An 18,196-nucleotide genomic window follows, 5' to 3' on the forward strand; every position below is an offset into this window, starting at 1 on the left:
CACCTCCTGTAAAGACCTGCCAGCCTCCGGAATCTGAAGGCTCAATCGGAGGGGGTAGTAGCCAGTCCAGGCAGAATCATGATGCCTGACCAGCCCTGTTCCTGGGTCCAGCCTGCTCCTGCCCTGGGGGTTACCCATACATGCTGACAATGGCCCAGACAATTATTTCCTGTGCGAGTTATTTTGACATTTTTAGAACTGTTTTAGGTTTGGAGAAAAACAGTGAAGTTAGCGGTAGCAAATTCAGTGCTACTTTTACCACTGGTCATTACAGCGCTTGTCCAAAATACTAAACAAGAAAAATACCATAATGATGAGAATCTCAGGTTAGGTCAACCATCATAGTTGGTGATTCAATTATTAGAAATGTAGATAGCTGGGTGGCTGGTAGATGTGAGGATCGCCTGGTAACTTGCCTGCCTGATGCAAACGTGGCAGACCTCACGCATCACCTAGATAAGATTTTATACAGTGCTAGAGAGGAGCCGACTGTCATGGAACAAATGGGGACCAAAGACATAGGAAGGTGTGAGAGGGAGGTGCTGGAAGCCAAATTTAAGATTTTAGGTAGAAAGCTGAAATTCAGAACCTCCAGGGCAGAATGCTCTGAAATGCTCCCTTTACCACACACAGGTCTCCATAGGCAGGCAAAGCTCTGGAGCCTCAATGCATGGTAAGACAATGATGCAGAGTAAAAGGATTCCGTTTTATAAGGAACTTTACTACTGGTCCTGATGAGGTGCACTGAGAGAGGGGAGAAGGGAGGAAAACAGTGTGAGAGAGACTTTTTTAAAGAGAAAATCTGAAATTCTCTATATATTCCACTGTAAGAGGGGCATTTTCAACTCTGGGTGGGTTTTGGGGGGGGGGGGGGGCAGTATTACAAGGGTCTACAGACCCTTGTCCCCTAGGCAAAACAATGTAACCCACCCTGAGTTGTAAGTGCCCCTCTTACAGTGGAATATATAGAGAATTTCAGATTTCCTCTTTTAAAAAGTCTCTTGCACTCTTTTCCTCCCTTCTCCCTTCCCCCAGTGTTTAGGATCCCTCAGGCCCAAAATCTCCAGACTTGCACCTCATCAGGACCAGCAGTAAAATAATGCAGGTAACATAGCGCCCGTTGCCATGGTCAGCCTTGCAAAATTGGTATGTCTTAGCCCTACCCCGGAATGCCCATTCCCTGCCCCTTTTCTGCTTCCATATTCTTGATGCACACACAAGTATGTACGTGCGTACTTCCTGGCTTCTAAAAACTCACATCACTTACACATGGCCCATGTACGCATGTATGGGGCAGTTTTTCACAAGTAATGCTTTTAAAATCTACCTGTTAATGATGAAAATTCGTATGATTCTCTGTGCCAGGCAAAGTAATAAAGAGGTGGCTATGAGTAACCTGACTAAAGCTAATTAGGGATTGCTGCTCCTTTACCTCAAAAAGAAAGCCCCTACTTTGGAACCTAGAAGATTATACACCCAGACCTCAATGTTTTCAGTTGAGAAATATGATGAACAGAGTGCATAGTGCATGTGAAACCTTAACTGTCTCAAATGTGGATGAATCAAGTGTTATATTTTTTCTTTCCTATAAAAGGCACAGAGCAGAAATGTACCTTAGGTTTATAAGGAATTAAGACTAAACTGACCACTGACCCAGACCAATAAAGAGCTATATTCAGTTATGAGTCTGTGCTTAGTGATTGCATTTCCTGTCATTACAATAAAAAAAATGCACATAACTGAAAATAGAAGCCTAGGAAAACATCAGGCAGTGTGAATTTTAGCAAATCTTTTTCACAGATAAAGAGTGAAATAAATAATGGCCACAGAAGCAAAACTGTTGGTGAAATGTTAAAATATTTTTCAAAATGTTAGTTTTTTTTATAAGTAGAATATAAGTTCAAGGACAGCAGTTACTGACATCAGCTCATTTTAAAAAATCAGAATTTGTTGTTTCAGTGCTGTTTAATGATGTATAATAACCCATTTGTCTGTGGATAAAAAAAAAAAAAGAGACAAGAGGAAAACTGGGGGCATACAACCAAATCTAGCAACTCAGGCCATGACATGGGGCCTGGCTAACATATGCGGATACTGCAGAATGTGCACACATTCAAAAGGCACAAAAGTGGAATTGACCATATCGTTTGGCATCAACAAAATAAATAAGAGTCTGAGTTAAGCAGTTTGTGTCTAAATATTAGAACTTTGCTGGCGATAACTGATCAGTTCAATCTTCTTTGGCGAATAAAATCCTGATATACATACCCATTAAATATCTGAATTGCTTCTTTACAGATTTGTGCCTAGAAATTATTTTATTGGTAAAACAAAATGTATTACAATTCTTTAGTCTTTTTAGAACCATTTTTGAAGATTCATCATTAAAGAAAGGAAAATTGTTTGTTTGTTTTTTTTCAAAATCTCTTTTTCCTAACTATTGTCTGTTGTACTCTTCCAGTATCTTGATCTCCATAGTGTGAAACATGGATTCCAGAAAGACAGTGATTTGATAGATGCTTGTAAAATGCAATACCTCTAAAGAAATCAATGGAAAATAATTTGTGAAACTCCATCTCCTCCTGTGTGATAGTCTCATGAACATGAGATGTTTGTTCCACTATTGTCTAGCTTTTTAATAAAATAAACTAAAATAATTTTGGGGAATTTGGCTAATCCCTGAACACTAAACATTGAAAAACTGTATTATGAAGACTTGAAAACAAGTGACGTTCTTTTCTCTTATGTACAGGTTTGGTACTCTGCCCTGAATCCTCTTCCTTCCATCAATTAACCCACCTCTTTTGCTGTCTGTAATTTAAAAAATTGCAGATATCAAATTTTATATTATGGCATTTAGCCATTCCCATATTTTATGCTTTCTATCACTCTTCACCTGAACAGTAGTGAACTACATAATCCTCCAAATCTTGAAGCATCACTCACTCAACAAGACTTAATATTAGTGTGAATATTTAATCAAGACTAATAATGAGAGAAAGGCCTGGAGATATTTTTTGGGAAAGATAATTTGGAATTAGAGAAGTAAAACACTCCCACAGTATTTCAAACAAGATACTTTCCCCGTGGGCTGTCCAATAATAGCTATTAAAAGATATTAAGTAAATCCTAGAAGAACACTGTGCTTTGCTAGATTATATTTGGAGCAACAGATTTTCACAAATCTAGACATGCCAAGTATAATTAACTTACAAAAACATTTGTTAATTTTAAAGCAGTAAAACTGCTCTGTGTCTCAATCACTTAAATAAAAGTTATACTTGATGTGCAATATTATAAATAGCAGAAGGAAAGGTGTAATATCCAACCATCAAAGGACACACAAGTAGTGTGAAAGGATAGACATATTTTCATAACAGCTTTATTCAAAATAGTGAAAAGGATGTAAGCATGTAGCCCAGAAACGTTTATAGACAGATAAAAGTCCCCTGACATGGACCATGTTTCAAAAGAACTGCGTTACAATGGAACCTAACTATAATAAAATCCAAAAACCAGAACATCAAACAATGGATATAGCACATCTGAAAAAATATACAGTAACAGTGCTGTAAATAATAATATGAATAATTTTGACAGCTGCTGCAACCGTCCCTTCCCAATGGCTTCACTCCGCTTACCTTTCTTTGTACCTCCTCTCGCTATGGATGGACGCCTGTCTCCCACGGCCTCTCCAGTGTCCCTGGACCGGCTTGGGTGCTGCCTCCCGCCATGCTCCGTTGGTACCTTAGGGCGTGCGCGCCGCGCGGCCCTCACTCTTATTTCCTACTTGGCGTGAACCTCAGGGGCATTCCCCTGTGATGATGTCACGCTACCCGGATATTTAAAGCCTATGATGTTTGCTAGCCTTTGAGTTAGCAAGGGGTATCTTACGGATGGGATTCACTCTCTGTACCCAGCTACTCTGCCTCTCCGATCTTCCATTGGACTCTTAACGCTAACGGGGTACCCGCTTCTCGGGGGCCTCACTTGCTTTTCAGGTCGCTATCAGGAAACCGGTACTCGCTTCTCAAGGGCCCATGTTCCCTGACTCGCTGCCTGCTCCTACCTTCTCTTCTGCCTGGAGGGATTCGCTATCTTCAACACCAGTGAGTACTACCATCTTCTTCTCAGAGCTGTTCCCTGGAACCAGGTACTCACTCCTTGAGGGCCTGCCTCCGTTCCAGCCCTAGTGCCATCTCCTATGTGGAACCGCTGTATGAGTACATCTCCTTCAAGCCTCTCAGGGATCAGGTACTCGCTCCTCGAGGGCCTGCTCTCCCTATCCTGGGATTCTCTATACTGGTGCTTTGTACATATTCCACTGTACTCATTCTCAGTTCTTTCCACTACAGCACTGCTACCGGAGGAGTCGCTGTTCCAGCGCCTGAGGGATACTAGCCCAGCTGGGCTACTTCTGCTGCTCACTTCTGCTACCTCTGGTGGCTTTATCTCATTTTCTAATAAAAGATCAATCTCTGTGTTTGTGTGTCCTGAGCTGAGCCTGACCTGTGGGTGTGGTCAGCTGCCACAGTGTCCAAGGGTCCCCACCCAAACCTCACTAATTATAACAACAGCTTACCCAGATTTATTCGAAGTGCTCTGGATATTGAGAGATTTGAAAAACACAATGTCAGGTCTAATAAAAAGAAATTGAAAATATTAAATGAAAAGTCATTTCAAATATTCAGAGAAAAAAATCCAAAAAATGTTTTTAAGGAAAAGTTATTTAGCAACGATTGACAAAGCTTATACGCAAACGAACTCCAGTTACTCAAAGCACAGAGACTAAAAAGAAAGGGCAGAGAAAATGTATAGAAACAGATTGCTTAGTCGCAGGTTAACAGAATAACATGCAATCGCAAACAAAAGTAAAAGTAAGAAGAAAAGCTTATACCAAAAGTTATTCTGAATGTAATGTACAAAAAAAAAAAAGATAAAAAGAAAATGTCACTTAGTAATAGGGGGACATGAAAAGCTCAAAAACACTGATATACAAATGACAGAGTGAAAGCAAAGGTGATCAGGTATTATATTATAAATGCACACAGGAAGCAGCAGTACTTCCCTTTGAGGAATGAAATATATTATGGCTAAATCTCTATCTTGTAAGGGGGTAATATTCAGTCAATGACCAACTTGCAAAGTTAGCCGAAACAACATATCTAACATTGGCAGAATGTTCAGCAGTTAACTTTAGGACTATTCTACCGCACAGAGTTAGCCAGAGGACTTATCCAGCTAACTTAACTCCATCCCAGAACGCCCTTAGCTGGCTAAATTAGTAACTTGTTAATAACTTGTTGGGTAAGTGGCAGAAATAATTAAAAGTCTGCATTTAATTGGATAACTCACAAGTTATCCAGTTAAATGCCACTGAATATGGACTCTTAATTTTATAAGCAGCTGCCCTGTGCTTGCCCTGTAACTCCTGTACAAGGGAAGATGTGTCCCGTGAAAAGTCATAACTGCTTTTCTTATTGGCCAATTTGTTCTTTTTCCCTTGAGTGAATCTCCAATAAAGTAAGTTAATGGTATGCAACTGCACTGGGAGTTTTAACAAAAAAATTCACATTAATGTAGAGATTACTTACCTGATAATCTCGTTTTCCTTAGTGTATGCAGATGGACTCAAAACAAATGAGTATAGTGTGCTCATGCTAGCAGTTGGAGACGGATCCGACGTCAGCACGGGTACATATACCCTCACAGGAAGTGCCGCAAATCAGTCATCTTCCTTGCAAAAGCTGTAGCTGACCGATCAATTAAATGAACAGGATTACCCTGACCGATTGATAGTAGCTGGAGACCGCCAGTGATCACAACCGGAAGGCGTCGACACCCGGCAGGGTGGATGGCCTATTATAAGAAAACATGGCTTACAGTGAGTCAGTGAATCCCCATGTATGTCGGCAGCCGGGCGGGATGCTGAGTCCATCTGCATACACTAAGGAAAACGAGATTATCAGGTAAATAATCTCTACATTTCCTAGCGTGTAGCAGATGGACTCAAAACAAATGGGAGGCTGCCCGAGGGCCGGTTAGGATTGCCCTCGCAAATGCTGTGTCCTCCCTGGCCTGGACGTCCAGACGGTAGAATCTGGAGAAGGTATGGAGGGAGGACCACGTCTCTGCTTTACATATCTCTGCAGATGACAGCAGCTTAGCTTCTGCCCAAAAGGCCGATTGTGCTCTGGTAGAATGAGCTTTGACCTGTAGAGGCGGTGGTTTTCCCGCCTCTATGTTGGCTGCCTTGATAACTTCTTTAATCCAGTGGGCGATGGTTGGCCGAGGGGCCGCTTCCCCTAGCTTCTTCCCGCTGTGCAGGACGAACAGGTGGTCCGTCTTTCGTACTGCTTCTGACATTTCCAGGTATCTGGACAGCAGTCTGCCGATGTCGAGATGGCTTAGCATTCGACCTTCCTCCGACTTCTTCAAACCTTCCGTGGTAGGCAAGGATATGGTTTGTTGAGGTGAAAGTGTGAGACCACCTTGGGTAAAAAGGATGGTACTATGCGAAGATGGATAGCCTCTGGAGTGATTCTGAGAAATGGATCACGACAGGATAGTGCTTGTAGCTCTGAGATGCAGCGTGCTGAACACACAGCCAGCCTCCCAGCGACCTCCAGGTAGCCCGCAGTGTTTCACTCTTTAGATGCCCTCTTTCTGTTTGACAAATCACATCCCCTATCTTTGTCCACTTACTAAGGGTTTGCATAAGCTCCTTAAGACAGACACCTGCTCCACCTCGGTTGAGAGATGGAACAACGAAGGGGTGTTTACGATTACTGTACCTGTTCTCTCTGCTTGTTTTAAGCACATCTCAGCAACCTCTGTTAATATGTATTATAGGGAAATGCAGTACAAATTTCTTCAGAGAGCCTTTGTTTCCCCCCCAAATTGCATTCCATTCTAAGCTCGCACCCTCGGCCATGTGTGAGCACTGTGGTACAGCCATTAGTACCTTATCCCACTCTTTTTGGGCCTGCCCTCTTATTAAGCAATTTTGGAGATGAATTGCGGGATTATGTGGGTGACCTTTCGGACGTTCAAATTCCACTCTCTCCGAAAGTTTTTCTATTTAACTGCATTCCCCCGTTGCTAATTTGGGGTGTTGGGCCCAGTTTGTTCTTTAAAAAAAGGTGTGTGCTGTGGGGAAAAAATGATTCTCTTGTTTTGGAAAGGGAAAGATACTTCCTCTTTTTGGACTTGGCGTAATCACTTACACTGTATGATGCAGATGGACAATATGACAACAGGTATCTCACCCCAACATAAAAGGCATTTTCTGCAAATCTGGGACTCTTACCTGCAAGCACTGCTGCATCGTTCTAGGAGTTTGGTTCTTAATGACCGATCTACAGGACTCCATCCATAACTTCTAAGGAAGGCAGACACAGCACAGCCCATGCATAAAGACTTTCGGGGGATGGGTGAGGGAAGGGGGGGGTTTGGGGATATGAAACCATTAAATTGGTTGTCTGTTTATTACCTTGTGTTATTGTTTGGGGCTTCATAAGAAACACTGTACCCCAGGTCATGTTCAACTCTTTTTTTATGCAACTTAATAAAATAGTTTGAACTATACCAAGCACTTGAAGATAGGACCACACGGTTGGGCGAATAGTGTCCATCAACAGACGCAGCTGGCCATCAACTTCTGAATACAAACTTCTGGCATGAAAACCTTGGCCTGTTTCGTGTTGAACTGAACTCAGAGATACTCCACTGACTGATCAGGCTCAAGCCTGCTCTTGGCTAGGTTCACCACCCAGCTGAGATCCCGCAACAGGAAGATCACCTTGCGGATCACCAGATGACTCTCTTCCAGAGACTTGGCACGAATCAGCCAGTCGTCCAGATACAGGTGTCCTAGGATCCCATCTTTTCTCAACTCTTCCACACCCACCAACATTACTCTGGAAAAAGTTCTGGGAGCAGTGGTCAGATCAAAAGGCAGCACCTGAAACTGATATTGGCGACCCCAAACCGCAAATCATAGGAAACGTTAGTGCTCTAGTCGGATGGGAATATGTAGCTATGCCTTGGATAGGTCCAGGGAGGTCAGAAATTCCCCCAACTGCACAACCATTATCACTGAATGCAATGTTTCCATGCGAAAATGAGTCAACCTCAAATGACATTTGACCCCTTTGAGGTCCATGATGGGTCAAAAGGAGCCCTCCATCTTGGGCACAACAAAATAGATGGAATATTGACCCGTATTTTCTTGAGACATGGACACCTTACCTTACCTGAGCTCAGCCCTTCCCGGGTTTTTCACAGGAATTTTATCAGAGGCTGTGTGATCTCTGCATATTATCAATGAACTGACAGGAACAGTTGCATATTCCCAATAAATAACGTAGCTATTTCAGAGAGGTGGTTTTTTTGTAAGGCTTCTCTTCTTTTGGGGATGTAGTCCTTCAGCTGACTCCATATCTTAACTACTGAGTGACTTCCTACATCACTGATCTTTAGATAGAGTTTTTCTGCCACCTGCAGCTGGGCCAAAACATTATCAATCTCTCTTAGGTGCTCCTGGAAGTTAGTATTCTTAATTAGGATATCATCCAGGTACTCCATGGACCTCGAGCATCCACTCCCATATGGATTATTTACCATCCCCTTGAACCCCAGATCAGGTTTGTTTGGAGTTATTGCCACTTCTTCTGTCTCTTCTGAGATGGAGTGAGCTGGAAATACGTAAATAGTTCTGACACTGTCATCCTGGATGTCATAAGTCTTGCTTTCACCAATCTTCCTTGATGACAGGAGACAATGGTTTTCTAGTTGCACTGGAAAAGCCTTATCTTCTTAAGGCCAACAAAATGCAAAGTGATCAGGCCTTTAGGCAGGGTTTGGCAACACTTAGGTGGGTCTCCCCCGGAATATACCTCTGTTTTCATATGTAAGTTACCTGTGTCTGGGGCAATTTATCTCCAAGTCAGAGAATGATTCACCAACGAAGGGACCTAAGGGTCCTTTCCCTCCTTAGTATGATTCTTCCTGGACCAGTATTAGCCATCCACAGGACAACTGTGTGTCAGACATCTCCCCACAAAGTTTGGCACCCATGGACAACACAGACTCGCAAAATCTGGTTAGGGTGAAGAAAGCCAATTTGTCTAACATTTGGAAGATCCTTGGCTATTCTAGCCTTGAGGGGGCAATTCTTCACTCTCTTAGGGATAGGCACTTCTTCAGTGTACATCACCTCTCACATCTGTGGGACCACCTGACAGGAGTCAAGGACCTTATCCATCAGGGATTCCTACAGGATCACCTGAGCATTAGTAGAGTGGGATCTGCTCACTTCTGGAAATTTATTCTGAGAGTAATATCTTTCTGCTCTATGGATCCTTAACTACAGGTCCCCTTCCATATGGGAGGGGGTGCCTGGTCTGAGTCCACATGAGCTCATATGCATAGTCAAGAATGGGACAGCCTCTTGTCGAGTTCACACCCAATCAGAAATTTCTGTGACTAGAACTGGATGCTTTGCTTTCCATTTCCCTAACTGAACGGTGAACCAGACCTTACTTCTAATCTCTACAGGTATTACTACATAGACCCCTAGAGCCAAATCACATGGGATTAAACTCTGAGCAAACCTACTCTTTAAGGAAGCAGAAAACTTGTTAAGTAAGCTCAGTGATTAGGGTGACCTCAGAACTGATATCCAGGAGACCTTCAGAACTGAATACATCTTGTATTCTGACGGGGATCGTACACTGGAGTCCCAAGGGTTCCCCTTTCCCTAAGGCATACTAATGTTTCTGGATGGGGTATACATTTAAAATGTGGACAGTGCTCTTGTGTTGTAGAGGAGGCAGTAGCATCAGCAGATGCAGGTAGGGGAGATTCTTTTGCTCCGGCAGTAAAGTACCAAAGAAGTAAAAAAAAAAAAAAAAAAAAGGGATGATTTAGTCATTGTGCCCTAGAACCAGGCTCAGAGGAACTTTGGGATACCAAGCCCTGTGTTGCTCTTGCAGTCCCCAGACTTTTTCTGATTTTCCTGGGGCTCTCTTTCAGGTGTTGTCAGTGTCCTCTCCCACTGGCTGCTGAGACTCCAGGGGTTCTGCATATCATTTGAGCTGGTGTCTTAGTTTTCCACCGACTCCTTGGGAAGTGTTCTAGGCCTGTTAGATGTGGGCATAAGAAGAGACAGCATTGATTGTAAGGCATACATCTGGATTCTGAATCATAGTGAATATCGATATACTGACTACTAGTGGTTGGTTTGCCCTTGTAGTAAATTTCATAGAGCCTCTCTGCTTCCTCTGTTAGGGGCACTAAGCTTGCCTCCTTGTAGAGGAGAGCTCTGTACTATATAGGAAGAGCCCCATAGAAAAGGTCTCTAAGCTCTTGCAGGCCTTTTTCATCTGTACGGTGGCATCACAGATGAAAGCCTACTTTAGCTTGTGGCTAAGCGTCCCTGGGCTATCCTCTTCGCTACAGGTCATTCCGTGGGCTGCTTCCCTAGTGCAGAGAGCATTTTCATATGCCCCAAAATGCTTTTTGAGCACAGCTTCGAAGGCTATGAAATCCCCTTTAATTTCGTTGGGTATGTTAGAAATATCCCTCTGACCTTCCTTGTAGAACTCCAAGAGAGAATAAGGGAACTCTGCCTCTCCCAGAATTAATGTCCAGGAGGTCAAATACTTCTTGAAGCTTAGCTAGGTGCTGTGCTATTGTAAGACCCAAACCCTGTTCAAATTGTTACGGGCGCATCTGCCACGCTGCTGACGGGCCGAGGGTTTGGAGGCCCTCGGGTACTTATCGTAGGCGCGAAGAGCACGGCCGTCTCTAGAGCAGGTGGTGTGAGCCCTTGAGCCACGGCGAGAGCTAGGGAGGAGCCCCCAGCCACACCATGGGAGGTGAGCCGGTGCATGCATGGTGAGCCAGGCGGGTACTGAAGCAGGGGTTAAAGAGCGGAGTCTGACCCTCAGCCGGACCTGCACGCCCATGGCAACCAGCAATGCAATGTTGGTTGATGAACGGTCCTCCGACTGTTCCAAGCCCTTTCGGACCTGCCGCTGGGTAACGGCAAAGGGCGGCAGGCCGGACAGAGAACGAGGGCAGACAGAGTCCTTAGTACACGGAAGACATCTTAGATGAGGGCTGGTGCAGAGACATCAGAGACAAGGGCTGGTGCAGAGACATCAGAGATGAGGGCTGAAAGGAAGACATGGGCACTGTCCCTCAGGGCGCCCTACTCAGCCCACCCGCGGGACTGAGTCACGGACCACCCCGTCCCATACGCGCCCTACACAGCCCAGGAAGGCTGGTCGCGGACCACGCTGAGATCAGGAGAGCGCAGGGAAGATCCAGGCGAGAAGGAACTCCGATGCCGGGACCAATGACATCCGAAGCCCATCGGCTGGCAGGAAGGGAAGCTCCAGAGCACAGGGACGAATCCCTCCTGTTGGCCACTCCAGGGCCCAACAGGACAGAAGGCTCAGGAGCCAGACGAAGACATAGGGCAGAACATCCGGAACTGGAACAGGTACAAACGTCAGGCAACTTCAGGAACAGACATCAAGGCAACTTCAGGAACAGACATCAAGACAGAGACAGGACATGGAGCCATCAAAGCAAGGCAGACCTGGATCGGGAGAGGTCACAGGCAACTGTAGAACCCAATCCGAAGGCAAGTAGGAAGTGAAATGAGAGTCCTTTTATACTGCAGGATGTAGGCAACTCCCTGGGAGGAGTTTGCCTGGACCGCCCCTCGCTGGCCCTATAACTGAGGTGGAGAGCTGCGGGCCGGCCCCTAGGGAGAAGGGCGTGGCCGAAGCAAGAAGTCCAAACGTAACCAAGCAAGCCTCAGGAACAGCTAGGCCTCCCAGGCCCTGGAGCAAGTCCTGGATGGTGCACAGGCGAGGCCCTGGCTTCGGAGTGGCCTCCGGAGGAGAAGGTGAGATACCTCCTGTAGTTCAGCAACAGGGGGGGATCGTAACACAAATGGGGTGATCAGCACGCGTGTCTGAATTTGCTGAACTAAATTTGTGTGCGCCACAGCACCCACTAGTGGCAGCTGGCAATCTAGGTTGTGGGTTCCCATCCTGGCTCCTAGCTAGCTCTTCTCAGTACTCTAGCCTGCCCTCCTTATCAGTAATTGAGGGATTTTCCTTCCCTTGGCTCTGTTCAAAGGGCGGTCCAGAATTAAATCTTCTATCTCCTTCTGGCACTTGTTAGGGGCTAGGTTCTTTCCCTAGCCCAGCCGGGTCCGATTCAATCTCTGCTAATTGTTGTACAAACAGATTGAATACCTCATCCATCCTAGTCAATTGAACTTGGGCTTCTTTCCCAGCTGTTTGCATTTACTTATCTGTTAATTGTTCATCAAACAAGTCAACTTTAAGCCACAAACTCCTTGCTTTTCTGGCAAGCTAATGTGAGATTCTAACAATTCTCTTTCTTTTCTGGCTTCACATTCCAACACCTTATTTCCTAGTTCAGGAAACAGATGAATTTTGGATGTCCTCTCTGAGGACAGGAGTCCTAATAGGATTCTCTATAATGTCAGCAATATAAGGGTATATGTAGCTGGGAGGAGACTACCTGCTCCCCCTCCCCTTCCCTCGCTGGGGGATACTGGCCATGCTACTTAAACTTACCACTTATTACCTTATATGTGAAAGGAAAGGACACCTGTTTGTCTCAGAATCAGACTGCTTTATTTTCAGACATTTCAGGCTTAGCAGTTAGAATAAGATAAACACATGCCTCTAACATCCTTAGCATAGTACAGGTTTATACTGAGTAAAGCTCTGCATCTTTACTGAACTCAGCATATCAGAGGCCTTGATTTGCTTAGGGTATATTAATAAACAAAATTAGTTAATTACGTCCATAACTTTAGGAGATTACCTTCCGTTTCACCCTGGAGCAGTTTCTGGCTGGATGTCTCGGAGACAGTCTTTGCTGAAGAGAACATGCGTTCTTTGTCCCTGTCGTTTCCTGGGCTGAGGAGGCTGGAAAAGAGCAGCCAGGTAACAGGCAGGACACTCTTACTTGCAGTTTTCTAGGACACAGGAGCTCTTATGCTTCGCCACAGGCAGGGGCAGATGTAATGCTTCAGGCGTCATCTTCTGCTGCTGTGTATGGAATTCCTCTGCCCGTCACCCCCCCCTCCCCCCAGCTGCTTTTAACAGGGAAAGTATGACTATGTAAGAAACTCATGCATAGTCAAGCAGCGGGATGAATGGGGTAGTTTCTCCATTTCAGACTGCTGAACCCCCCTCTCCCATCAGGGTGGGGATGTCATCACTGCTCCTGCTGCATGGCGACCCCGGACTGGGATATGGTCTCAGGTCCGGTAATCTGTTGAACAGAGCTGCCCTGCTGTGTCAGTGCTTTTCTATGAGCTGACTTGTCTGATAAAACTCACCCTTTGCATAGGCTATCTTTAGTCTCTGGGTAGATTTTGGTTGTTTGCGAGTCTTTGACCTGTCCCTGTCCTGGGGCAGCTTACATCATTATTTGTGGACAGAAGCTATAGCCCTTAAGTTAAAACAGGCAGATCAGTTAACCTGGGCACATATTGTTATTATGGTCAAAAGTTCCTCATCTTATTTTTCTGTTGAAACATACATGTCACCGTCCCTTATATGAAGCTGGCTTCCCTCTTGTGGAATCAATATTCATATTTGGTTGTATACAGTAGTGAAATGTCTGATATCTCCTACACAACTTGGCAGCGGGGTGGTGCAGTATGTTTGGGATGGCATAGAGTCCAACAGGATAAAATTAATGCACAGTAGAATCTTTATGGGTAGAAATCACATCTTTATTGGAAGAATAGTGATAGGAGTACACTACCATCCACCTGGCCAAAATGATAAGAAGGACAATGAGATGCTAAGAGAAATCAGAGAAGCTAACCAATTTGGCAATGCAGCAATAATGGGCTATTTCAAATACCCCGGCTTCAGGAAATGCTAGAGAGGTAACATTCCTAGTTGGAATAAATTACTACTTCTTAGAGTAATTGGTTCAGGAACATAGAAAATGACAAGCAAGAGAGGGAGCTATTTTAGATCTAATTCTTAGTGGAAAACAGGATTTAGAGTGAAAAGGTAGCGGTGGTGGGCCCATTTGGCAATAGTGATCATAACATGATCAAATTTGAATTAATGACTTGTAAGTGGACAATAAGTAAATGTTCAGCTCTAGCACTAAACTTTCAAAAGGGAGACTTTGATAAAATGAGGAAGAGAGTTAGAAAAAATCTGAAAGCTGCAGATACAAAGGTTAAGAGTGTACAACAGGTTTGGACATTGTTTAAAATTGCCATCTTAGAAGCACTATCCAGATGTATTCCATGCATTAAAAAAGGTGGAAAGAAGACCAAATGACTGCCAGCTTAGATAAAAAGGTGAAGTGAAAGAGGCTATTTTAGCCAAAAAAAGCTTCCTTCAAAAATTGGAAGAAGGATCCATCTGAAGAAAATAGGTAAAATCATAAGCATTGTCAAGCTCAATATAAAACATTGATAAGGCAGGTTAAGAGAGAATTTGAAAAAAAGCTAGGCCTAGGGGCAAAAACTCATAATAAAAACATATCTGAAGCAGGAGCTTGGAGGGAGTCAGTTGGAACTTTAGATGATCAAGGGGTTAAAGGAGCAAATAGGGAAGATAAGGCCATCGCGGAAAGACTAAATTCATTCTTTGCTTCAATCTTTACAAATGAAGATGTTGGAGAGAAACCTGTTCCAACGATGATTTTCAAGGGTGATGATTCAGATGAACTGAACCAAATCACAGTGAACTTGGAAGATGTAGTAGGCCAGATTTGCTACTCTTCAGTTTGTCAATTGCCTGGACTAGATGATATATATCCCAGGGTTCTGAAAGAACTAAAAAATGGAATTTCAGATTACTAGTAATTTGTAACCTATCATTAAAAATGTCCCTTGTACCTGAAGACTGGAATGTGGCCAATGTAACCTCGATATTTAAAAAGGGCTTCACGGGTGATCCGGGAAGCTATAAACCAGTAAGCCTGACTTTAGTGCTGAGAAATATCATGGAAACTATTACAAAGAATGAAATCACAGAAAATATAGATATATATGGTTTAATGGGATACAGCCAGCACAGATTTATCCGAGGGAAATCTTGCCTCAAAAATCTGCTACTTTTTTTTTTGAAGGGGTTAATAAACATGTTGATTAAAGGTGAGCTGGTAGAAGTAGTGTATTTAGGTTTTTAGAAGGCATTTGATAAAGTCTTCCAAGAGGTTGCTACGAAAATTAAATATTCATAGGATGGGAGGCAATGTACTTTTATGGTTAAAAAGACAGGAAACAGAGGGTAGGATTAAATGGTCAGGTTTCTCAGTAGAGAGAAATAATCAGTGGCATGCTTGAGGGATCTGTACTTGAACCAGTGCTTTTAAATATATTTATAAATGATCTGGAAAGGGGAATGACAAGTGAGGTAATCAAATCTGCAGATGACACAAAATTATTCAGAGTAGTTAAATCACAAGCAGATAGCAATAAATCGCAGGAGGACTTTGCAAGACTGGAAGATTGGGTGTTCAAATGGCAGATGAAATTTCACATGAACAAGTGCAAGGTGATGCATATAGGGAAAAATAACCCATGCCATAGTTACACGATGTTAGGTTTCATGTTCAGAGTTACCACCCAGGAAAATGTTCTACGCGTCAAAGTGGATAATATATTGAAATTAATGGCTCTGTGTAGCGTGGTGGTCAAAAATGTAAGCAGAATGTTAGGAATTATTAGGAAGGGAATAGTGAGTAAAATGGTGAATGTCATAATACCTCTTTATTACTCCATAACAAGACTGCACTTTGAGTACTGTGTTCAATTCTGGTTGCCGCAGCTGAAAAAAAAAAAAAGATATAGATGCATTGGAGAAGGTACAGAGAAGGGCGACCAAAACGATAGAGGGGATGGAACAGCTCCCCTATGAGGAAAGTCTAAAGAGCTTATGGCTTTTCAGCTTGGAGAAGAGACAGCTGAGGTGGAATATGATGGAGGTCTACAAAATCATGAAAGGACTAGAACAGAAGGACTATGTGGCACTCCATGCAGTTAACAAGTGGCAGATTTTAAACAAATTAGGGAAAATTCTTTCATTCAATGCACAATTAAACTCTGGAATTAGTTGCTAATAGAGGTGGTTAAGGCAATTAGCTTAACTGGGTTTAAAAAAGGTTTGGACAAGTTCCTGGAAGAGAAGCGAATGAATGCTATTAGTCACATTGACTTAAGAAAAAGCCACTGCTTATTAACAGCATTAGTAGCATGGCCACTATTGGAAACAGGCTGCTGGGCTTGATGGACCTTCGATCTGTCCCAGTATAGCAAATTATGTTCTTAAGGACCCCAAAGAGAATTTAGTTGGCATAACAATACAAGGAACATAGTACAATATAATCAATAAATACTTATCCAATAAACTCAAGTCAGTTTTTAAGGTATGATCATGCCCACCAGGTGTGCAAACCATGCAATTGCACAGGGCAGCACACCCTGTTGGGTGGTGTCGGGAGCAGGGAGAGGCCCATGTTGCTGCCAGTGCAGTTTTCAGCTCAGTTTTTGTCTGCATATTTGTATTTCTACTTTATTGTTGCTCTATTCTATATTTGTTGAGGATCTGTTTATGTTCTGCATGAGTGACTGAGATGAGATATTTTCCTAATAGGAAGTATATTAGTGTATTCAGGCTTTCAGAGGGTCAAGCTCACACCCAAAACACATCACAATAGGCCTAATACCATATGGGTTCCAAGTGTCTTTTATCTGATTGGCATCACAGCAGTGCATATAAATATAATGGAGGTGATATTTTTACTTCAGAATACTGTATTTGGATATTTTTCATGTAAAATATAAATACATAACTCTTAACTGTGTGTGTGGAATGGGGGGGGGGGGGGGGAAGAGGAGGTATTGTGCAAGGCTATAAGGTTTGCCTAGGGTACCCATACTCTTGCACTAGTTATGAGTTCAGTGGTGGGGGTGATGTTAGTTTTTAAAGTGTATCACTGAAGGGAACTGGGTGTTTTTTTGGTGGGCCAGGACAGAGAATGAATGAATGAAATGGGGGTGCACAACAATAATTGTTCGCACAGGACTGCAAAAACATTAGCACCAGCCCTGGGTTTGCTCACTGGAGGGAGCTGGGCTTTTTTTTTTTTTTTTAAAGACAGGCCCAGGGCAGACTGGATGAATTGGGCTTGGGGTAAAGAAAGCTCATTAATTTTTGGCACAGTGCAGAAAAAAAACCAAAACGCTAGCAATGGCACTGTTCTCCTCTGCCTCTCATACTCTTCTATCACCAATCTGCCCTCCCCTCACACTCCCCTCTTTACCCACCAACTTTCCTTTATTCCTCTTCCCTCCCTTTGCAACCCTCTTTTCTTTGCCTCTCACCCTCCAGACTTTTTTCCTCACCTTTCTGCCTCCAACTTCTGTTTATTCTACCATTGACACGGCACCAGTATCCCCACATTCAATCTGCTGTCTTTGCCGATTTTTCATGGTGTTAAACATACTGTCCCCCCCCCCCCCCCCCAACACCCTTTCTATCCCCCTCTTATCCTTCACCTATCCTACAGAGCTACGCATTCTTTCTTCCTTCTCCCAGGAAGCCAATCCTCAGGCACAAAACAGGCTTCTTCCCTCAATCGCATTTCTTACCTCTGATTCCTTCTCAGGCAGGAGCTGGGTTATGAGGCTTCAGCAGGATAAAGTGGGAGATGAGGAGAGAACTGAGCGAGTTCAGAGATGAAAGTAGAAAGCTCTGGATTCAAAAGCTGAGAACAGCACGATGGATATACTCGCAAACTGCTCTTCCTTCCTTATTATGCAGCAACAGGCGCCTTCTATATCGGCCCTGCTTTTCCTGATTGGCTGCTGCCGATGCGTCATCACTCTGCGACTGCCGGCTGGACTGCCAGAGGCAAAGTAAAAGGCGTCAGCATCGAAGGCTGCTAGAATCAATGCAGTTTCTTAGTCGCCTAGCCCCAAACTAGCCGAACAGGAAGAAAAATATACCAGTCTGGCAACACTGTTTCCTACTTCCACCTGTGTCCTGGCATTGCACTGGGCTACTTCTTCCCTTGCTGGCTACAATGAAGCAAAAGAAGAAGGGTAAGCGTTTCGCTTTCTGCCTGCCTGCTAGCATGAGGGGGCTGAGTCGGTGTGTTGCGG

At 43.8% G+C, this 18,196-nt stretch overlaps 1 protein-coding gene and 1 long non-coding RNA gene across 4 annotated transcripts in view; one reads left to right on the top strand and one right to left on the bottom strand.

The window, feature by feature from the left end:
• Nucleotides 1-6,544: 6,544 nt before the first annotated feature.
• LOC115088173 lies at nucleotides 6,545-17,865 on the bottom strand. The gene is made up of 4 exons (XR_003855716.1): nucleotides 17,684-17,865; nucleotides 15,799-15,860; nucleotides 12,877-12,980; nucleotides 6,545-10,142 (listed from the first exon to the last, which is right to left on the bottom strand). It is a non-coding gene; the product is annotated as an uncharacterized LOC115088173 (long non-coding RNA).
• Nucleotides 17,866-17,877: 12 nt separating this feature from the next.
• Nucleotides 17,878-18,196, top strand: part of ELP3 (elongator acetyltransferase complex subunit 3) — a 466,764-nt gene continuing 466,445 nt past the window's right edge. For 2 of the 3 annotated variants that reach the window (XM_029596183.1, XM_029596182.1), the window contains exon 1: nucleotides 17,878-18,136. In XM_029596183.1, coding sequence (XP_029452043.1) covers nucleotides 18,118-18,136 — 19 coding nt within the window. In that variant the 5' untranslated portion in view covers nucleotides 17,878-18,117. The remainder of the gene's footprint in view (nucleotides 18,137-18,196) is intronic. The other variant, XM_029596180.1, reaches the window with a different exon arrangement.

Source organism: Rhinatrema bivittatum, chromosome 3 (genome assembly GCF_901001135.1).
Source record: "Rhinatrema bivittatum chromosome 3, aRhiBiv1.1, whole genome shotgun sequence".
Lineage (NCBI taxonomy): Eukaryota > Metazoa > Chordata > Amphibia > Gymnophiona > Rhinatrematidae > Rhinatrema > Rhinatrema bivittatum.